General features: G+C 32.8%; 1 protein-coding gene across 4 annotated transcripts in view; it reads left to right on the top strand.

Annotated features, from left to right (window-relative positions):
• Positions 1-16,571, top strand: part of LOC143222599 (solute carrier family 41 member 1) — a 31,812-nt gene that overhangs the window by 11,851 nt on the left and 3,390 nt on the right. For 3 of the 4 annotated variants that reach the window (XM_076449299.1, XM_076449302.1, XM_076449301.1), the window contains 7 exons: positions 129-200; positions 503-647; positions 5,355-5,501; positions 9,735-9,882; positions 11,433-11,506; positions 12,768-12,902; positions 15,642-15,790. In XM_076449299.1, coding sequence (XP_076305414.1) covers positions 129-200; positions 503-647; positions 5,355-5,501; positions 9,735-9,882; positions 11,433-11,506; positions 12,768-12,902; positions 15,642-15,790 — 870 coding nt within the window. The remainder of the gene's footprint in view (positions 1-128; positions 201-502; positions 648-5,354; positions 5,502-9,734; positions 9,883-11,432; positions 11,507-12,767; positions 12,903-15,641; positions 15,791-16,571) is intronic. The other variant, XM_076449303.1, reaches the window with a different exon arrangement.

Genomic DNA, 16,571 nt, shown 5'->3' with positions numbered 1-16,571 from the left:
TTTGTAATTTCAGTTAATGCTGTCATCTTGGTGAAATGTGTTATACAATATTATTTTTTTAAGCACACACTTTTTTTTATTTTTGTAAAATCTTTGTAACTTGACCAATTACCTATGTTTCTATTTAGGCCAATCTTGGACATCTTGATTCTTTTTCTCAGCAGTGGAAGATTACATATGGAAACATGGCTCTTCTTCAGGTAACTTCTCTTTATTTGTATTGGTTAGTCTAAGAATTACATCTTGCTATTGAATTGTGTTGGATTACATGTAAAAAATGAGTTATACATGGGTTGTGTAGAAAAAATTAATTTATTACAACTTTTTCTGTTCTTTCTGGGAAATATCTACTCATCTTTAATCATTTAATTATATTATTCATAGCACATCTAGAGAGGATTTTGATAATATTGTAGATGGTAATGAAACAGACATCCTTGTGTGTATGGTGAGTGGGTGGAAGATAACTTCTGTAATTATTGTAATATCTCTTTCTTTCCAGTGTCAAGCTAGTGTGGTGGGCTTCCTAGCATCCTTGTTTGCTATGATAATGGGATGGATCCCAGAAGGGAAGTTTGATATTCATCACGGTCTTCTGTTGTGTGCTAGTAGCCTTCTGACTGCCAGCATTGCTAGTCTTGCTTTAGGTATGTCATTACATTGATTGTTTTAGTAAGCTTCTGACAGCCATCATTGCTAGTCTTGCTTTAGGTATGTTGTTACATTGATTGTTTTGGTAAGCTTCTGACAACCACTAATGCCAGTCTTGCAGTAAGTATGTTGTTACATTAATTGTTGTAGAGCCTTCTGACAGTTATCATTTCTAATGTTGTTTTAGATATATTGTTACATTTAATTCTGACAACCACCATTGTTAGTATTGCTCTAGGTATGTTGTTAATATTAGTTGTGATAGAAACCTTCTGACAGCCAGTGCTGTTAGTCTTGCTTTAGATACAAATTACTGCTTTAACCCTTTTGCAGCAGGTTCAGCTTAATGTACACGTTTGTATACACATTTCTGCACGTTAGGTATTAATGCTATAACTTGTGATGCAGTGTGTGAATCTTTACAAAATTTGGTAGACTTTCAGTAAAGGTCACAAGTGTTTTGTACACAAGGAATCAGATTTTAAAAGGAAGTATTTTTACTAGAGATTTGTTTGTGAACATATCAAGTCTGTTTTATTACCAGTTTGAGTGTAAAGTGATTTTAACAATATGATTAAAAACTGTTCTTCATTTACAACATCTCAAATATTTGTGCAGTCTCTCAAACCTCTCAAATACATTTCAAAAGTTGTTTTCAGCAAGACTTGATATTTTCTTATTTTTTCTACCCTAACTGTTTAGGATCTATCACTTTTGACTGGACTTGTAACCGTTATATAAAAATTAGGAAATAAATATAAATTTTGTTCTTTTTTTTTGGTGCTAGAACTAATGCAGATTATAACACAAAAAAAAATACAAATATTTAGTCTTGTATATTTATTACCTTTTATCATATTGACTTTCCAGACATATTTGGTTAAAGTTTCACAACTTCCATTGACATGATGCACATGTACTCATGTTACCATATCCAATAATATAAAAATGACTTTTAGTCTTTACAAAGTGACCATTTTAGCTGTTTTAGTGGACTACTATTTTGTAATATAGTCACATTTCGATTAGTACACATTCTATATGTATATAGATCAGGGGTTCCCAACCTTTTGACACTCGCGACCCCTTACCTAACAGTTTGAAACCCATGCGACCCCCTACTTAGGGCTTACTATCAGCAGCTTAATTTTTCTTTTATTTTCTGTGAAGGAGAGGGAAAGAAACATCTAAAAAAATATTTAAAAATTCTGTTTTTATAATAAATTAATTATTTATTAGCAAATTAAATCACATTGGTCCAACCTGAATTCACAAAAAGAACATATATTTCTTAAAATAATATTAACATAGGTTTGAACAGCTATCCAACCCAGATAGTGAGATGCCTGATGTTGCATTTCAGCAGCAAGCTTTGAAATTCGTGGCCGAGCGTTTGTTAGAGCCAGTCTCATGCCATCTCCAACATTCATTCTGTTCCTATTCTTTGGTTTTATATTGACAAGAGTGGAAAATCCTGCCTCACACAAGTAGGTGGAAGCAAATGGAACAAGGACACGTAAAGCTATCATGCTGACTTTGGAGTATGACTGATACATAGCGCACCAGAACTGAGTCACGGATTTCACCTTGAAGAGTCGTTTCTTAGATCCAGAAATTTATCTTGGATATCATCTGGGATGCTGGATACATCAAGTTCAGTACAAAATGGGTTCCTTACCAGGGCCTCCTGTTCCTGTGATAGCTCAGGGAAGTAACGCTCGACTTCCTTTTCTAGAGACTGAAGATGTTCAGTAACCTCATCCTTGAGGAACTGATCCAGTTGGATCTGAGACTCATCCGTCACTCCACAAAGTTTTTCAAACATAGCGATGTTTCCAAGGTTGGTTTTCCGACGCCAGTTCTGCAGTTTGGAAACAAAGGCCCGAAGACTATCTTGAAAAATGAGAACATGTGTTTCCCTTCCTTGAAGCTTCAAATTGAGCTTGTTCAGCTGGTCAAAATGTCGGCTAGGTAATGCAAACCCTTTTATTTCATGCTTCATCTTTGAAGTGAGCTACAAGATCTTTCCTTTCTTGAATCTCCAGGAATAGCTTTATTTCATCTTTCATTTCAAAGACACGATTAATAACGTTTCCTTTCAACAACCAACGTACTGCTGTGTAGAAGAGAAGGACTTCGTGGTCAGCATTCTTGTCTTTGCATAGTTCTTTGAATAGGCGAGTGTTGAGTGCTTGAGTCTTCACATAATTTACAATTTTAATTACAGATTCAAGCACTTCCTGCAGAGAGGCAGGGAGAGTCTTGCTGGTGAGAGCATATCGGTGAATCATGCAGTGGATGCCCTTTGCTTGAGGTGCTAGCTTCTTCACTCTCGACTGGAATCCTGATTTCGATCCCAGCATAGCTGGTGCCCCAGCCATACAAACCCCACACACGTTTTCCCATTGAAGATCTTCGTCTTAAAAAAAAGTTGAAAAATTTTTTCCACGACATCATCAGCTTTTGTTGTGGTTTCAAGTGCACTGCAGAATAAGAATTCGTCTTTGATGTCACCTGAATTAATGTATCTCACGAAGACAAGCAACTGAGAACATGAACTTACATCTGTTGACTCGTCGAGCTGAAAGGAGAACAAAGGGGAACCCTTTATTTCAGTCAAAACCTGTTCCATCACATCCATAGACATTTTAGAAATGTGCCTCTGTATAGTATTATTTGACAGGGATACTTGCTGCATCTTCTTTGCACTGGCTTCTCCAAGAATAAGATTTACTGCTTTCATCATGCAGGGTTTAAGAAGTGTTTCTCCAATCGTGTGAGTTTTTTTTGTTTAGCAATTTCGAATGCAATCTCATATGAAGCTTCCACTACGGCTGCACTCTGCTGCTGAAATGACCCACTTCTATCGATTCTTTGGCCTTTAAGCCGCCGTTCATGCCGTTTGAAGAAATCCAAACCCTTCTTCTGGATGTTTCGTCTCGAGATGACGCTTGAATTTTGATGGTTTTATTGACTCTTCACTCGGGACAGTATGGCACAAAACACACTGTGGTTTCTCGATGCCGTTGTTGGCGAGCACAGTGGAAGCCAATGTTGAGGTAGCATTCTGAGTATCTGCGCCGTTTAGCCATGGACACAACTCACCTCTACTGCTTACTTATCTCCTTGTTAAAATAAAATAAAAATGTTGAATAATGAATGCTTTGGCAACTGTAGATCTTACACTGACTACTTGTGGGGGGTGCAGGTAGAGTAATGATGGGGTGAGTATTGGGAGGGAAGGGAGCGTGGTTAGTTGCGCGATTCATCATCCACCAATCAGCAACAGACATGTGACTCACGTGTCGACAGCGCACACACACACACACACACACACACACACACACACTTAATCACAGCTAAACAGACACACAAGCATACATACATACATGCGTGTGCACTCACATACTCGCTACTCACTAGTACACACATACATACAGTTGCAGACACATACACATTCACACAGCCACATTCACTCACAGGCACACATACACACACCCATAATATCATCTAATGACATTGAACTAACATAGCACACGTTTTGCTTTGCACCGAAACAAAAAAAAATGTAAGAGCATGAAAATGTAATTGATGAAATAAAATTAATGTTATCCCAAACTACTTCTAACAAGGCTACGCGACTTCCCTGCCAAGACCCCCTGGGAAGACCCTCTGGGGGGTCGCGACCCACCGGTTGGGAACCTCTGATATAGATAATTACTAGTTATAAGTAAGTTAAATTTATTTTTCTTAAAATATAGAGCACTAAAGAATTAAATCAAACAATTACTTCTATCTATGATCTTTGAGAATTCCATTGCTGTTAAACACAAGTTGCTAAGGCTTTTAAAATTTTGCACTTGGAGGATATGAAATGAAATAATTTTTAGGTTTTATATGTATAATATACAGTTGAATAGCAAAAAAAAATCGTAAACTACTATTATTGATTCCATAGAGTCCACTATCATTTATCAAGTCTAGTAACTAAGTTGCTTTTTGGTCTAAAAAAAGGTATGAAACTTGGAGTAGCCTAAAAACACAACCTACCTTCTTGAAATATTTGTTCCAAAGAATGTAACCTTTTAACAGATTTGCATAGCTAGGGGGAGATTCTAAGCTGTTGATTTGGTTGTTCATATGTCTCCTTGAAGTAAGTGTATATAAGGAACTGTTTCCAAAAATGGAAAGTGGTGAATGAGGCCAGTGTGTTTGATTCAGTACATAGCCTACATCTCAGAACAATTAAAATACTTAAGCTTTTTATTTTATATTGTAACTTGTCAGTATTGGTAATTTGAGTTCCTTATTCATACTAAACTATACTTAGTATTTTGATATCACAAACATCTAATTTTGACAAGTGGTGCATTCAACATACCACATGACTCACAAAAAGATATTTAGGTGGGTTCTTTTAATATTTACTTATAAATTAAGAAATTAACTTATGTTAAAGTTTGAATTATAACATACAATTTGATACAACACATTGACATAAATTCGTAATGTAGTAGTTCAATAAAATTTTGAATGCAAGTCAACGAATGCGATGATGTGGCCTTTTACCCATGACCCATATCAAAGAGGTTATACATAAATTATGTTCTTGTTGTTTTGAAAATGTCATTTTGACATGTTACGTTTAAGAGATATGCTTAGGCATGTATAAATACACAGTATTTAATTTCTTTTTATTGTAGGTTTATTAATGGTTGCTGTAGTCATTTTATCTGTCAAATGTCACATAAACCCTGACAACATAGCCACTCCAATAGCTGCATCGTTGGGAGATCTTACAACATTGGCTCTGTTGGCTTGGATTAGTAATTTTTTGTTCAGTAACTTGGGTAGGTCATATTGAGATTTATAGAATTTTAAATGTTTGTTTGGTATTGTTGAAGTACCTTCTAAAAAAGAAGTATTTCCAATAATACTTACCATCTGTTGAAAATATAGCTATTTCTCAATCTTCAGGGTTTCCACTGTTTGCCCATCTAAGCATTTAAGATGTTTGCTCCAGTGTTTTATATCACACTTAACTGCTTTAGACAAATTCTAATATCCACAATTCTCCACCAACTTCTATGCACTTTGTTTTGAGGTACTCTATCTGAGTTCCTCATTCAGATAACATAATCACTTTTACTCAACAAAGCATTTGGCACTAATTTCTATCAACAGGGGTTTTGTGATTATGTACTATTTACTTTATGATTTTGAATGTGGCTGATATTTCTATGTTTATCTTTTAATTTATTTATAAATCACTTAAACAAACAAGAAAAACTTGCCAATGGGTATGGATTCTCCAGTTAATGTTTGTACTAAAGGGCCAATCATAACCCTTCTTTTCTACCTTTACTATCTGGTGTTTGTCAACAGTTAGAGGAAAGGTCACTCTTAGTTAATACTGTCTACGACATGATCCATTATGAGATGAAGATGTGGACCGAGGATGTTTCTCTGAAAAGTTTTGAGGTGTCTTTTGCAAATGACCTGGTAACAACGGTTGAGAATTTAGACTTGCTTTTTTTGTCTCCTTCTGTTACTAGGTTGGTCTCAATAGAGGTTCATTTTGATTTAGCCATCTGCAGCCCCTTTATTTTAAGTTTGTTACTTGAGTTTGTGAGATTTTTGGGAGTCTTTTCTATTGCATTTGACTCTACACCTTTCTTGTTAGAGGAAGTCAGGCAAGTGACTACTTGGATTTTCCTCTGCCTCTTGATATTGCTGTTCATGCTGGAAGATTTGTTACTAAATTACACAAAAGGATAGCTATGTTTTGTCTCCCATGTTTATTGGATTTGCATACTTTGGCTTATCACTTCCAGGAAAAGGTCTATTTAAATTATCAGTGGATGTATCACCTTTCCCCTCTTTTGGACTTGTGTGTGGGGTCTATACTGGAACCTGTGATTACTTTAAATTTATCACAGTTCTCTCAGATTCATCTTCTCTCATGACTGTCCTGAGGTATTTATCTGCAGCAGAACTTTTGTTTGAGGCTTATCAATTCTCCTCAACCATTTGAGGATGAGTTTGGGATTTTACTGGCACGCACCTTAGTTAGATTGTCTTCTTCCATTCTTTCTTTGGTTTCCTCACTGGTCTGTTGTTAGGATTTATTGGGTAGAGATGCTTTGTTAGAAAGTGTTTGTTTACTGTCTTCTGCTATCAACGAGTTATGGGAAGCTCCATTTCTCCATCCTGCCCATCTACATTCTTCTTTGTCATCATCATTGGCTTCTCCCCTTTCTGGAGTTAATTTGGGAATATTAGTGCATAGTGTTTTCTGACCCCTCCCCCCTTTGATTCCCAGGTCTGTTGGTCCCTATTATAGTCTGTTTTTATTCTTAAGGATCTTTCACTCAGGCAAACCAGTGATATAGCTGTTAGTGACCCTCATGTTAGAGGGGGAGCATGATTACATCACTTCCTGGACATCTGGAGTTCTTTTACCAGGAATCCATGGGTACTCCTTGTTCTGGATTCAGGATTGGTCATTCAGTATACATCACTTCCACCATTGTTTGTTTGACGTGTTGTATTTTTCACCTCCAATAGAATCATTGTGAGTGGAGCTTCATTTTCAGGCCATAAGAGAGTTGTCAGTCCAAAGGGCAGTAAAGAAGGTTGATCCCATTCTTCCAGGATTATATTCCCATTTATTTATTGTACCTCAGAAGACAGGTGATTGACATCCAATCATTGATTTGTCTTGACTCAGTGTTAAAATTCTTTTTGCTTTACAAAGGGATATTTTCATTACTTAAAATGTCATTTTGCACCAGGGTTCTAGATGACCAAGTTTGATGCCATCAGTGCTTATCTCTATGTTCCCATAGCAGAATCTTCTTAAGGTTTCTCAGGTTTGGGAATAAGGGTCCAGTACTGCAATTCAGGGATTTACCTTTTTGATCTTACATCAGCACCTGATGTCTCCTGCAGAGTTGTTCAATTCCTTGCTAGCAACCACTTTCACTAATTACTACAGGCTGCAACAGATCTTGTTAAGATGGGATGTTCTATGAGATCATCTAGGCACCTACCAGATGATATTACCTTATTTTGGACCACCACTCATGAACTATCATGAGTAAAGCTAAAGGTGATCCTGCCTGTCCATGCCATTCTTCAGGTTGAATAAATCAGGATCAGTGTGCTTTTAACAATGTTGGGAACATGGTTCATGTAGTGCACAGTTTCAAGAGCACTGTTCCTCAGGGCTCCTCAACATTTATCACCTCTAGACTTTACTAGTGGAACTTGGGAGCTCTTACCACCTTCAGTTTCTGGGTTGGTGTACAGGGGCTTCTCCTTTAGGTGTTTAAGTGTGCTCCTCCACTCCTGGAAAAAAGGGTCAAAGTTAGGGGCCCTTTTACTAGGTCCCTGAATGTTCTTTTTAGATATCAGTAGAACAGCCACTGCAGGAGCTTACTTATAATTCTGGCTCAGATTTGACAAGAAACTGTCTGGTTGACGAGTGCGTGACCCTTCTATTTAATCAATGTTAGTTTTGTATATTGTTCATGGAAAGAGGTCCACTATCTCCTTGTAATTCTGAATGTGAAGTGATCCTGTTGTAGATCTTTGGTTGAAGACAGGTTTCACTTCTCCATAATTCCAGGGCCAAGCAGAATACTCCTTGTCTACTTGGTTGCAGAGTGAGGATAAATGTTTGTAATCCTGTACTGGATGATTTCTGTTTCATTGGCTGAGCATGGCTTACGTAATCCAATCATTCTGAACCTAGAGTGTTGTCTTTTGAATTTCTTCAGGTGGAGGAGAGTTTGTCTATTTAGGTGTTGCTTGCTTTCTCATTGTGATTCTGGTGGTGTGAAAAGCATCACACTGTGGCTATGGATTGAGATGCAATCAAAAGTAAAATTGAGGTCCCACTGTGAGACCTTGGCTGTCTTGCATTCTCTTCCATCTTTACTATAGGAACTAAGTTCCAGTTGACGAGCATACCTGTTCTGGATGTAGTGCAATTCCCTCATTCTTCTGTCATTTGTATTTGGGTACACTTGTGTTCTATACAAATGCTTAATGTATGGATTATGTTTGCACCGGTCCCTCCACCTTTTCAGTGTGGGATTCTAACTATATTGTCAGCAGATGGTAAGTATGTTTTGGAAGTTAACATTTTCCTAAACTGAAAATGTATTTCCTATAATACTTACCTCCACTGACACTCTCACCCTACCTTCACTAAAATCTGGTTTATATGCCATAAAAGTAATTACATTATCTGAATGAGGTTCTCGTATATAGTATCTAGATATAGGGTGTATTGAAGTTGGAGAATTTCAGAAACTAGAATTTCCCTAAGGTATTTGAGTGGGGTATAAACGACTTGGGCAAAAGTTTTCAATCTGTAGATGGGCAAAGAGTGGAAACTCTGGAGATCATGAAATAGCTATATTATCAGCAGAGGTAAGTACTATTGGAAATAAATTTTTAATTTAAGAAAATGTTAACTTTTATTAGACTTGTATGTAAGAACTAGCTGTAATACTTAAAGTCAGTTGTTTTTTTTAATGCTGTGCTCTTTTAGTGTTGAACTTTATTTTAGATGTTTCAAATTACTTTCTCTCAGGCTAAATCAGATCAAACATAATTACCACAACTAGAGCAGGTGGTCAAAATTCCTAAACTCTTGCATGAAGATCAATCATTTTCTTCATTGCCTTAGTATTAAATGGTATGGTATTAAGTATGTACTTGTATGTTCCTGTGTGGAATACAAATATTATTGAAAGTGATCTTATAAGCTTTGTATTCAAATATAAGCATATATCAAATGTAAATATAGGCAAGAAAATGAGAATATTTAATTTCCTTTGAAATTTAAAGTTCATGTGTAACAAATTTCCTTTACTTTTATCATACTTGTATCTTTTAAACATTAAAGACAATTGTAAGTATTGTTGAAGTGCAGTAACAATTGATGTGACACTAATTGTAAATATTAAAAAACAACAACAAAGGCACTGTTGGCTAGTGAAATGTATATGAGGTTTATCTTGTGAGTTGTACTTCATTTAACATGTTCTGTAAAATTTTGATTGTAAAAACAGGTACTAATGTGTGGGTAGCACCCTCGGTGATTGCATTTGCACTTTTGTTACTCCCACTCTGGGGCTTTATAGCATACAATAATGAATTCACACATGATGTTCTTTATTCTGGTTGGACGCCGGTGATTTCTGCTATGGCAATATCCAGGTATGATATTTTTTTCTTTACACATAACGGTGATATTTAGAATAATAGTTGCACTCTTGAGAACAATCAAGTCCAATCTTCTGAATTTTGTAAACGACATTTTCCAGTGTATTAAATTTACAAAGTAGTTCAAGTATTGCTACATTGGGTTCTTCTGTGGGTCATTAGGCAAACAATTTATTTACTTTATAAAACTCAAGTGCAACACATTTTTCCAACATATTTCTGATTCTATAGTAAGGTAGACTTTAGTTGCTTTTCTGGAATGCTAGTTGATTGTTTATAATACAGATGTTCAAGTATAAATAAAAACAAAAGAGCATTACTGAATCATAAACTAAATCTTTTTATTAAGTTTTCAATGAATATTACATAAAATAAGCCTTATTTCTGGCAACACCAAGCAAACTTTAAAATGAATAGCCAGTTAGTTTATAAAGTATGAATAATTTTGTTAATGATCTTGGAAAAATGCACAACTGTTGAAATATATGTAAACATAATGTAACTAGTAGCAAGAAAGTATAAGAACTGTGTAGTTATGGGTAAACTAGTTGTGCAGAGTGTTTGAGGCCATTTAATCCAAAGTACTTTTTTTTCAAGGTTCTTTTTTGACTAAAGTTTTACATTTATGTTTTTTTGGATATGTAATCAGTTGAGAAAAGGTATAATAACAAATAATCTTTTGTTAAAATATATGATTTCTTTTAGTTCTTTTGGCATAAAAATGTTTAAGTACACTAATTATAATTATTTTTTTCAAAACTATTAGCAATAAATGTCATATAGTGAAATTTCCGGTTATATTCTGACCCAGATATGCAGTAGCCAGTGTGTTTAAATGAGATATGTAAAAGTGTTAAGAATCTAAGCCACATTTTATTCATTGTATTCAAGTGATATACACAAAGATCATAATCTCGGCAATAAAACTCTAAACATGATGTAATTCAATTATTTCTAAGAAGCTTATTTTATATCAATCATTGAAGATACTGTAGAGCAGAACGTTTTTACATACAAATTAATTTCCAGTTGCATTAAGGTAGATGATTGTAAAACTTTGATTCAATAATTTTCAAGACATGTTTTACTTGATAAGAGGGGATTGCTTTGAGTACAACATTTTTCAGCAAATTATGCTTGAAATAAAGTTCTTAAAGTTATGTGTTTGGCAAAATGTTCAAAAATTTTTTTATTATATTTTAAGAATAAGGCAGTTTCTGTTTGTTTTCCAAAGTGACTTATACCAAGTAAATAGTGATGATTAATTTACATAAAATGAATTCTTAGTGAGTTAAGCTAAATCTTGTGTTCAAGTAATTTTATTGCTTGTGCGTGTCAAGAGAATAATGTTAAAATGCATAACAAACTGAAATAGAAAGATGAATGTTAAAAAGAAAATGCTATATTATGATAACAGCATGTGGGGGAGGACACAATATTTAAGTATATTGAATAATAACTTTTATATTAAGTAGTTGACGTAGCTTATTCCAAATAATGTTTTTTATAATTTAACATTTCTTTCTTTTTTTTTTTCTTCACAGCATTGGAGGTTGTATATTAGATTTTGCTGTCACAAGGTTTCATGGGATTGCTGTTTTCCAGCCTGTTATTAATGGTGAGTTTTTATAATATGCAATATTTTTTTTGCATTTCATTTAAACAGTATAATTTTTTTTTATATTAATTGTCACAAGTTGCAAGATTTTGGGTTTAAAGAAATAGTGAAAAGAATTATGGATGGAGTTTGTTAACATGCTCCATAGTTTAGGATCTTTAAGAATATTTGCACATTGCAGAAGGTGCATTTGGTTAACATGGTGTGAGTTCTAGGGATTAATATATTCAGGACAACTAGTTAAATTTACAATCAGATTATCCTTAGTTGATTAAAGAAATTTGCAATAAAAGATAAAGAATTGACACTTAGCATTGTACACTTGTAGTTTTTTCTTTCACTATCCATTCACATTGTTTGTTTCCAAAATTTGTGTTTTCTAATAGTTGAGTTCCTTGTTATCAAAATCCGAGTTTATTATGCAGAAGTAAAGAGATTGAGGTAATTGCAGGGATATAATGGCATGAATCTGAGTTATATTTGGTAATGGTCTGAGAGTTTAAGTTACATGATTGTGGTTGCTTAATTTTTGAACTTGTGTAACTATTCATTAAATACTGACTTACCATGAGTGCATTATCTGAAGTTCTGTTTAAGTTACTAAACTGAGCTGGTTTTGTTTTTTTGAGTGAATTGAATATATGTTACTTTTCTTTTAGTGTAATATACTATATGTCCCAGGTATGTGCTGTATTAGTTTTCACTATTTTTTTAATGATTTGTGTCATCAAGCATCTAAAGTAGATATCAAGAAAATTATAAGATTGTCAGTTTTAGTTTAGGTACATCACCTTATCATAAGTGTGTATTGTAAAATTCCAGGTAAAAATATTTTTAAAAAGTTAATTGTTTTTCTTGTTATTAATAACTGTTAGTGTTCAGATTAAATAAAAAGAATGGTGTAAAGAAAGTCCTTGTATTTATTATACATTTTAATAGGGAAAAAATAGCACCACTAATTGATTGTTGTTGATGTTTTCATAAAAGAGTTGATTGTTTTTTGTTACAGTAACTTATGTACCACAAGTAGGTTTTATAATCTCATTGTGATTTGCAATATCTATAGTTTTTATCTGTTTCAAGAAACATTGATTCTGTTCATTGAGTATCTTTTAACCATCAGTTAATAGTGTAATGAATATTCATGAATTCAAAATGTAAGCCTTGTTAAAGCAAAGAATACGAGTTTCCTCTTAGTACTGTAAATAATTCTTCACCTGAGATTATATGCTCATTAAATTTGTTACTTTGGTTATTTTAGGTGTTGGTGGAAATCTAGTTGCAGTTCAAGCTAGTCGTATTTCCACTTTTCTGCACCAAAGATCAAAGTTAGGCACACTTCCACCAAGTGATTCACACTTGTGTATTAATCCTTGTTCAGCCTTCTGCAGCAGTAGTAAGTGTTATTTAGTAAATACAAATTAATTTAATTTTATAGTATATTGTTTTTTTGTTACTTTAAAATACTTGATAGTCTAGGTCAATTATTATTGAAGAATTTCCAGTGATAGTTTCCCTGAGCTTATACAAGCCTTACACAGATACCTACTTTTAACATGATTCCATAGCTGTGACTTTTCACTTGTTTTTTTTTAACTGCATGATGCACATGATCACATGGGTGTAGTCACTGAGCAACTTTTTCTGTTTAATGTACATTTCTAAAGGTAATTTATCAAACGGTATATTTCGAGGAGCTCTTTAGTATATAACTAATGTTATCTTTTAATCAGAGTTAGCTATGTATCAACTAAAAATGAACCTGATAATCAGTATACCTAATTAAATTACATTTTTACTTTTTATGATAAGCAACTGGTGAAACAATGAATTCTAATCCTTGCTGTTAATGATGTGGTTAACCATAATCCCAGTAATATTTTTTGAGGTTTAGTCAACTAAGAAGATTTAGTCCTAATTACATATACTAAATTAACAATGCAAATCAATCTTTATAGTAAAATTATTATATAATAAATACATGTAATTTAAGAACACCAAGGATTATGTTAGTTCATCTAAGCCAGTATTTCTTGCACACTTTGCTGGCTCATGGAATTTCCTGAAAACAAATAAACAACTGACAGAATATTCATGTTTCTTCATTGTAATTACATTTTGTCATCCATGACAATTTATATATACAGCAAGCTAGTCTCTGATCTAGACGACCCCATTCATTAAACTAAATTTTTAAATAAAAATAAAAACACTCAAAGCCAGCTCTTATTATTTAAATACTTATCAAATCTTCACTTACTCTCTCAACTCTGAATATGGATTTGGCCATTTTAACTGACTTTATAATCATGACAGTGTAGTAATATAACTTTTAATGCAGCAAGTGTAGTTTTATAAAATGTAGCAAGCTTCTAGGAAACATTACAAGCTGCTTACACACAAAAATATCAGATTTTTAAATTATTTGTCACTAAATATCATCTGAAAATTTATGAAATTAGTGTCTGAATAGTTTGAGTGTAAAGTGATATTCATGATAAGATTAAAATACTTTTTTTATTTTAGTTATCATATTTTATTTATATGATCTCTAGAACTCCTTAAATGATTATCAAGTGAAAGCTATTTTAGCTTATTTGTTTTTTTTTCTAAAACTATATGGACTCAGTACACTTGACTTAACCCTTTAACTACCACAAACAATGCAAAATAAATTTTAACTACCTTTTTTTTCTTTTTATAATCACTGGAAATTGTAATAGAAAATTAGTTTTGTTCTAAACAATTTAAGTCTTGACAGTTTACAACTTTATTTAATTTTCTTTTAACTGTGTCTAACTCGTAATCCTGTGATACAAGCTATTAATCGCCCATCGAATGCATAGCTTAACTTATGATATTTGCAAGTATACTCCCCAGGGAATTTTTTTTTTCCCTTATCTAACGTAATAAGTTTCTAAGTTTTTAAAATTTTAATTGAATTTATAACAATAAATAAAAAAATGCATATAAAAAAAATGTAGTAATTTTCTCCTCTTTTTGTTGTTGGCAAATAGTGAAACTATCAACTATTACTTTTGCAATATTAGTACAGTAAATAATTTGTACTTATTTGTACTATGCACTTAAGAACACAAACAATTATGAACAACTATAACTATTATAGTTTAACTTGCTTTCTAACTGAAGCCAAAGTGCCTTAAAGTTTCCTTAGCTAATCAATGTTATCTTGGTGATAGCAAGTTTCATTTTGGTGAAAAGCTAAGAGTCTGTACTGAGAACAAAGAGAGTTATTCGTAATTTGGGAAATTAAAATATTGCTATTCATTTGGTTATAAATGATGAACACCAATAATCAGATAATATTATTAACAATTTGTGACACAGGATGTAATGTATGGGCATGGCAAGTGGGTTTATAGTTAATGTCTCCATGGACTGAAAAAACTAAAGGCTATAAAAACTAGACTATGCCTTAGTAATATCTATACTATAATGAGTAATTTATGTTAAACTCTATCAGAGAGAGATGACAAAAAGAACAAATGGAAAAGTCTGGGTGGACTAATGTCATGATACACACATTAGGAGAGTTGAATATATTTTTTTTTAAAGTAAGAAATTGAAACTTGTTTAATATTGAACTTTGATTTGTTAACTACATTTTGATGTGAAGTTTATTTGTGTTGATGATAAAGTGGTTTAACTAAATTTTTAATATAACCAAAAATTTATGACCTGCATACTTTGACTTACCCATAGTGATAGGGTTAACAAGGTAAAATAATTAGTCCATGAAGAAAATAACCTTATATTATAAAAAAAGTTATATTTATACAGTAATACACACTGTCCAGAAATGTGTAGAACTAGTGATAGAAGGAAATGACTGCTCTGAGTAAAAATATTTGCAACAATGGCTAGATTTGATACATATATTAGCAAAGAGAAAACTGCTTTGATTTGAAAACATTCACAATGCTGGAAAGATTTGATGTATGTATTAGTAAAATAAAATCATGGGTCTTATATGATGCATTAGCTCTTTTTGATGAAAGAAATTTAACAGTAAAATGGTATGTATTTTACTGAACAAATGTAAATACATAATATTCTTATCTATTTGACTGTATTGTATTCATAAATGCTATCATTTAACTATTTGATTTTTCAGATCCTCATGCTAGGACAGCTCGTATCCTAATGTTGATGGTCATTCCAGGACATCTTATCTTCACGTACGGTATCCATTTTGTCCAAGCTGGTCACACCTCTATTACTGTGATTTTCCTTGTAACGTACTTGACTGCTGCTGTTATACAGGTAATGTACCTGTTAAAAATTATAATAACATGTTTACAATATTTGAAGTAAAAAGTGGTATTATGACTCACTTTTGAACATTTGAAATAATATATAACCACATAAACTTTATATGATGGTGGTAATAACTTTGATCTTTGTTTTGGATAGTTGTTTTGTTGCAGTAGTAAGTTGGATTCAATTTGTTTATTGATTAGTAAACCACAAACATTAGAAATGAAGTGTAATTATGCTACTGTATGTTAGAGGTTCAGTTTCACTTTACTGGTTTAAGTGTCTCTATAAGCACAAAAGTTAATGGTTAATTCATAAGATAATTGAAAAGTCTCCAAGTTAATAGTAATTTATCTTATTAATCACATGGAGAATTTTGTATATTATGTACTTATTTATTTTTATAGCTTTCATCCTTTTAAAGTTTAAAATAATTTTCTCAATTTTACAAAATTGTGCTTTAATAGAACAGTTATAATTTTCAGAAATAAATCAACTTTCTGTAAATGAATGCAATTTTGAACTAAATTCTTCTATCATGATACCAAACAAGATTAGTATGACTAATGATTAGTTTATACTTTTGTTTATTGTTTTAAGTAAAATATCTGATGTGTCAATGAATATAATCCATTGATTATTTTTGTAAATATTTTATGCTGCCAGCAAAGATGAACTCATCTTCGTAAATGATTTAAGTAGAAGTATTGGATTTTATTACTAAAAAAATATTCTACTTGGAAATGTAAGAAATTTATTATTGAGTAGAAATAGAAATATACAATCT

Source organism: Tachypleus tridentatus, chromosome 8, assembly GCF_004210375.1.
Source record: "Tachypleus tridentatus isolate NWPU-2018 chromosome 8, ASM421037v1, whole genome shotgun sequence".
NCBI lineage: Eukaryota > Metazoa > Arthropoda > Merostomata > Xiphosura > Limulidae > Tachypleus > Tachypleus tridentatus.
Note: the sequence above shows the minus strand (reverse complement) of the source record. Positions and strands in the feature narration are given on the sequence as shown.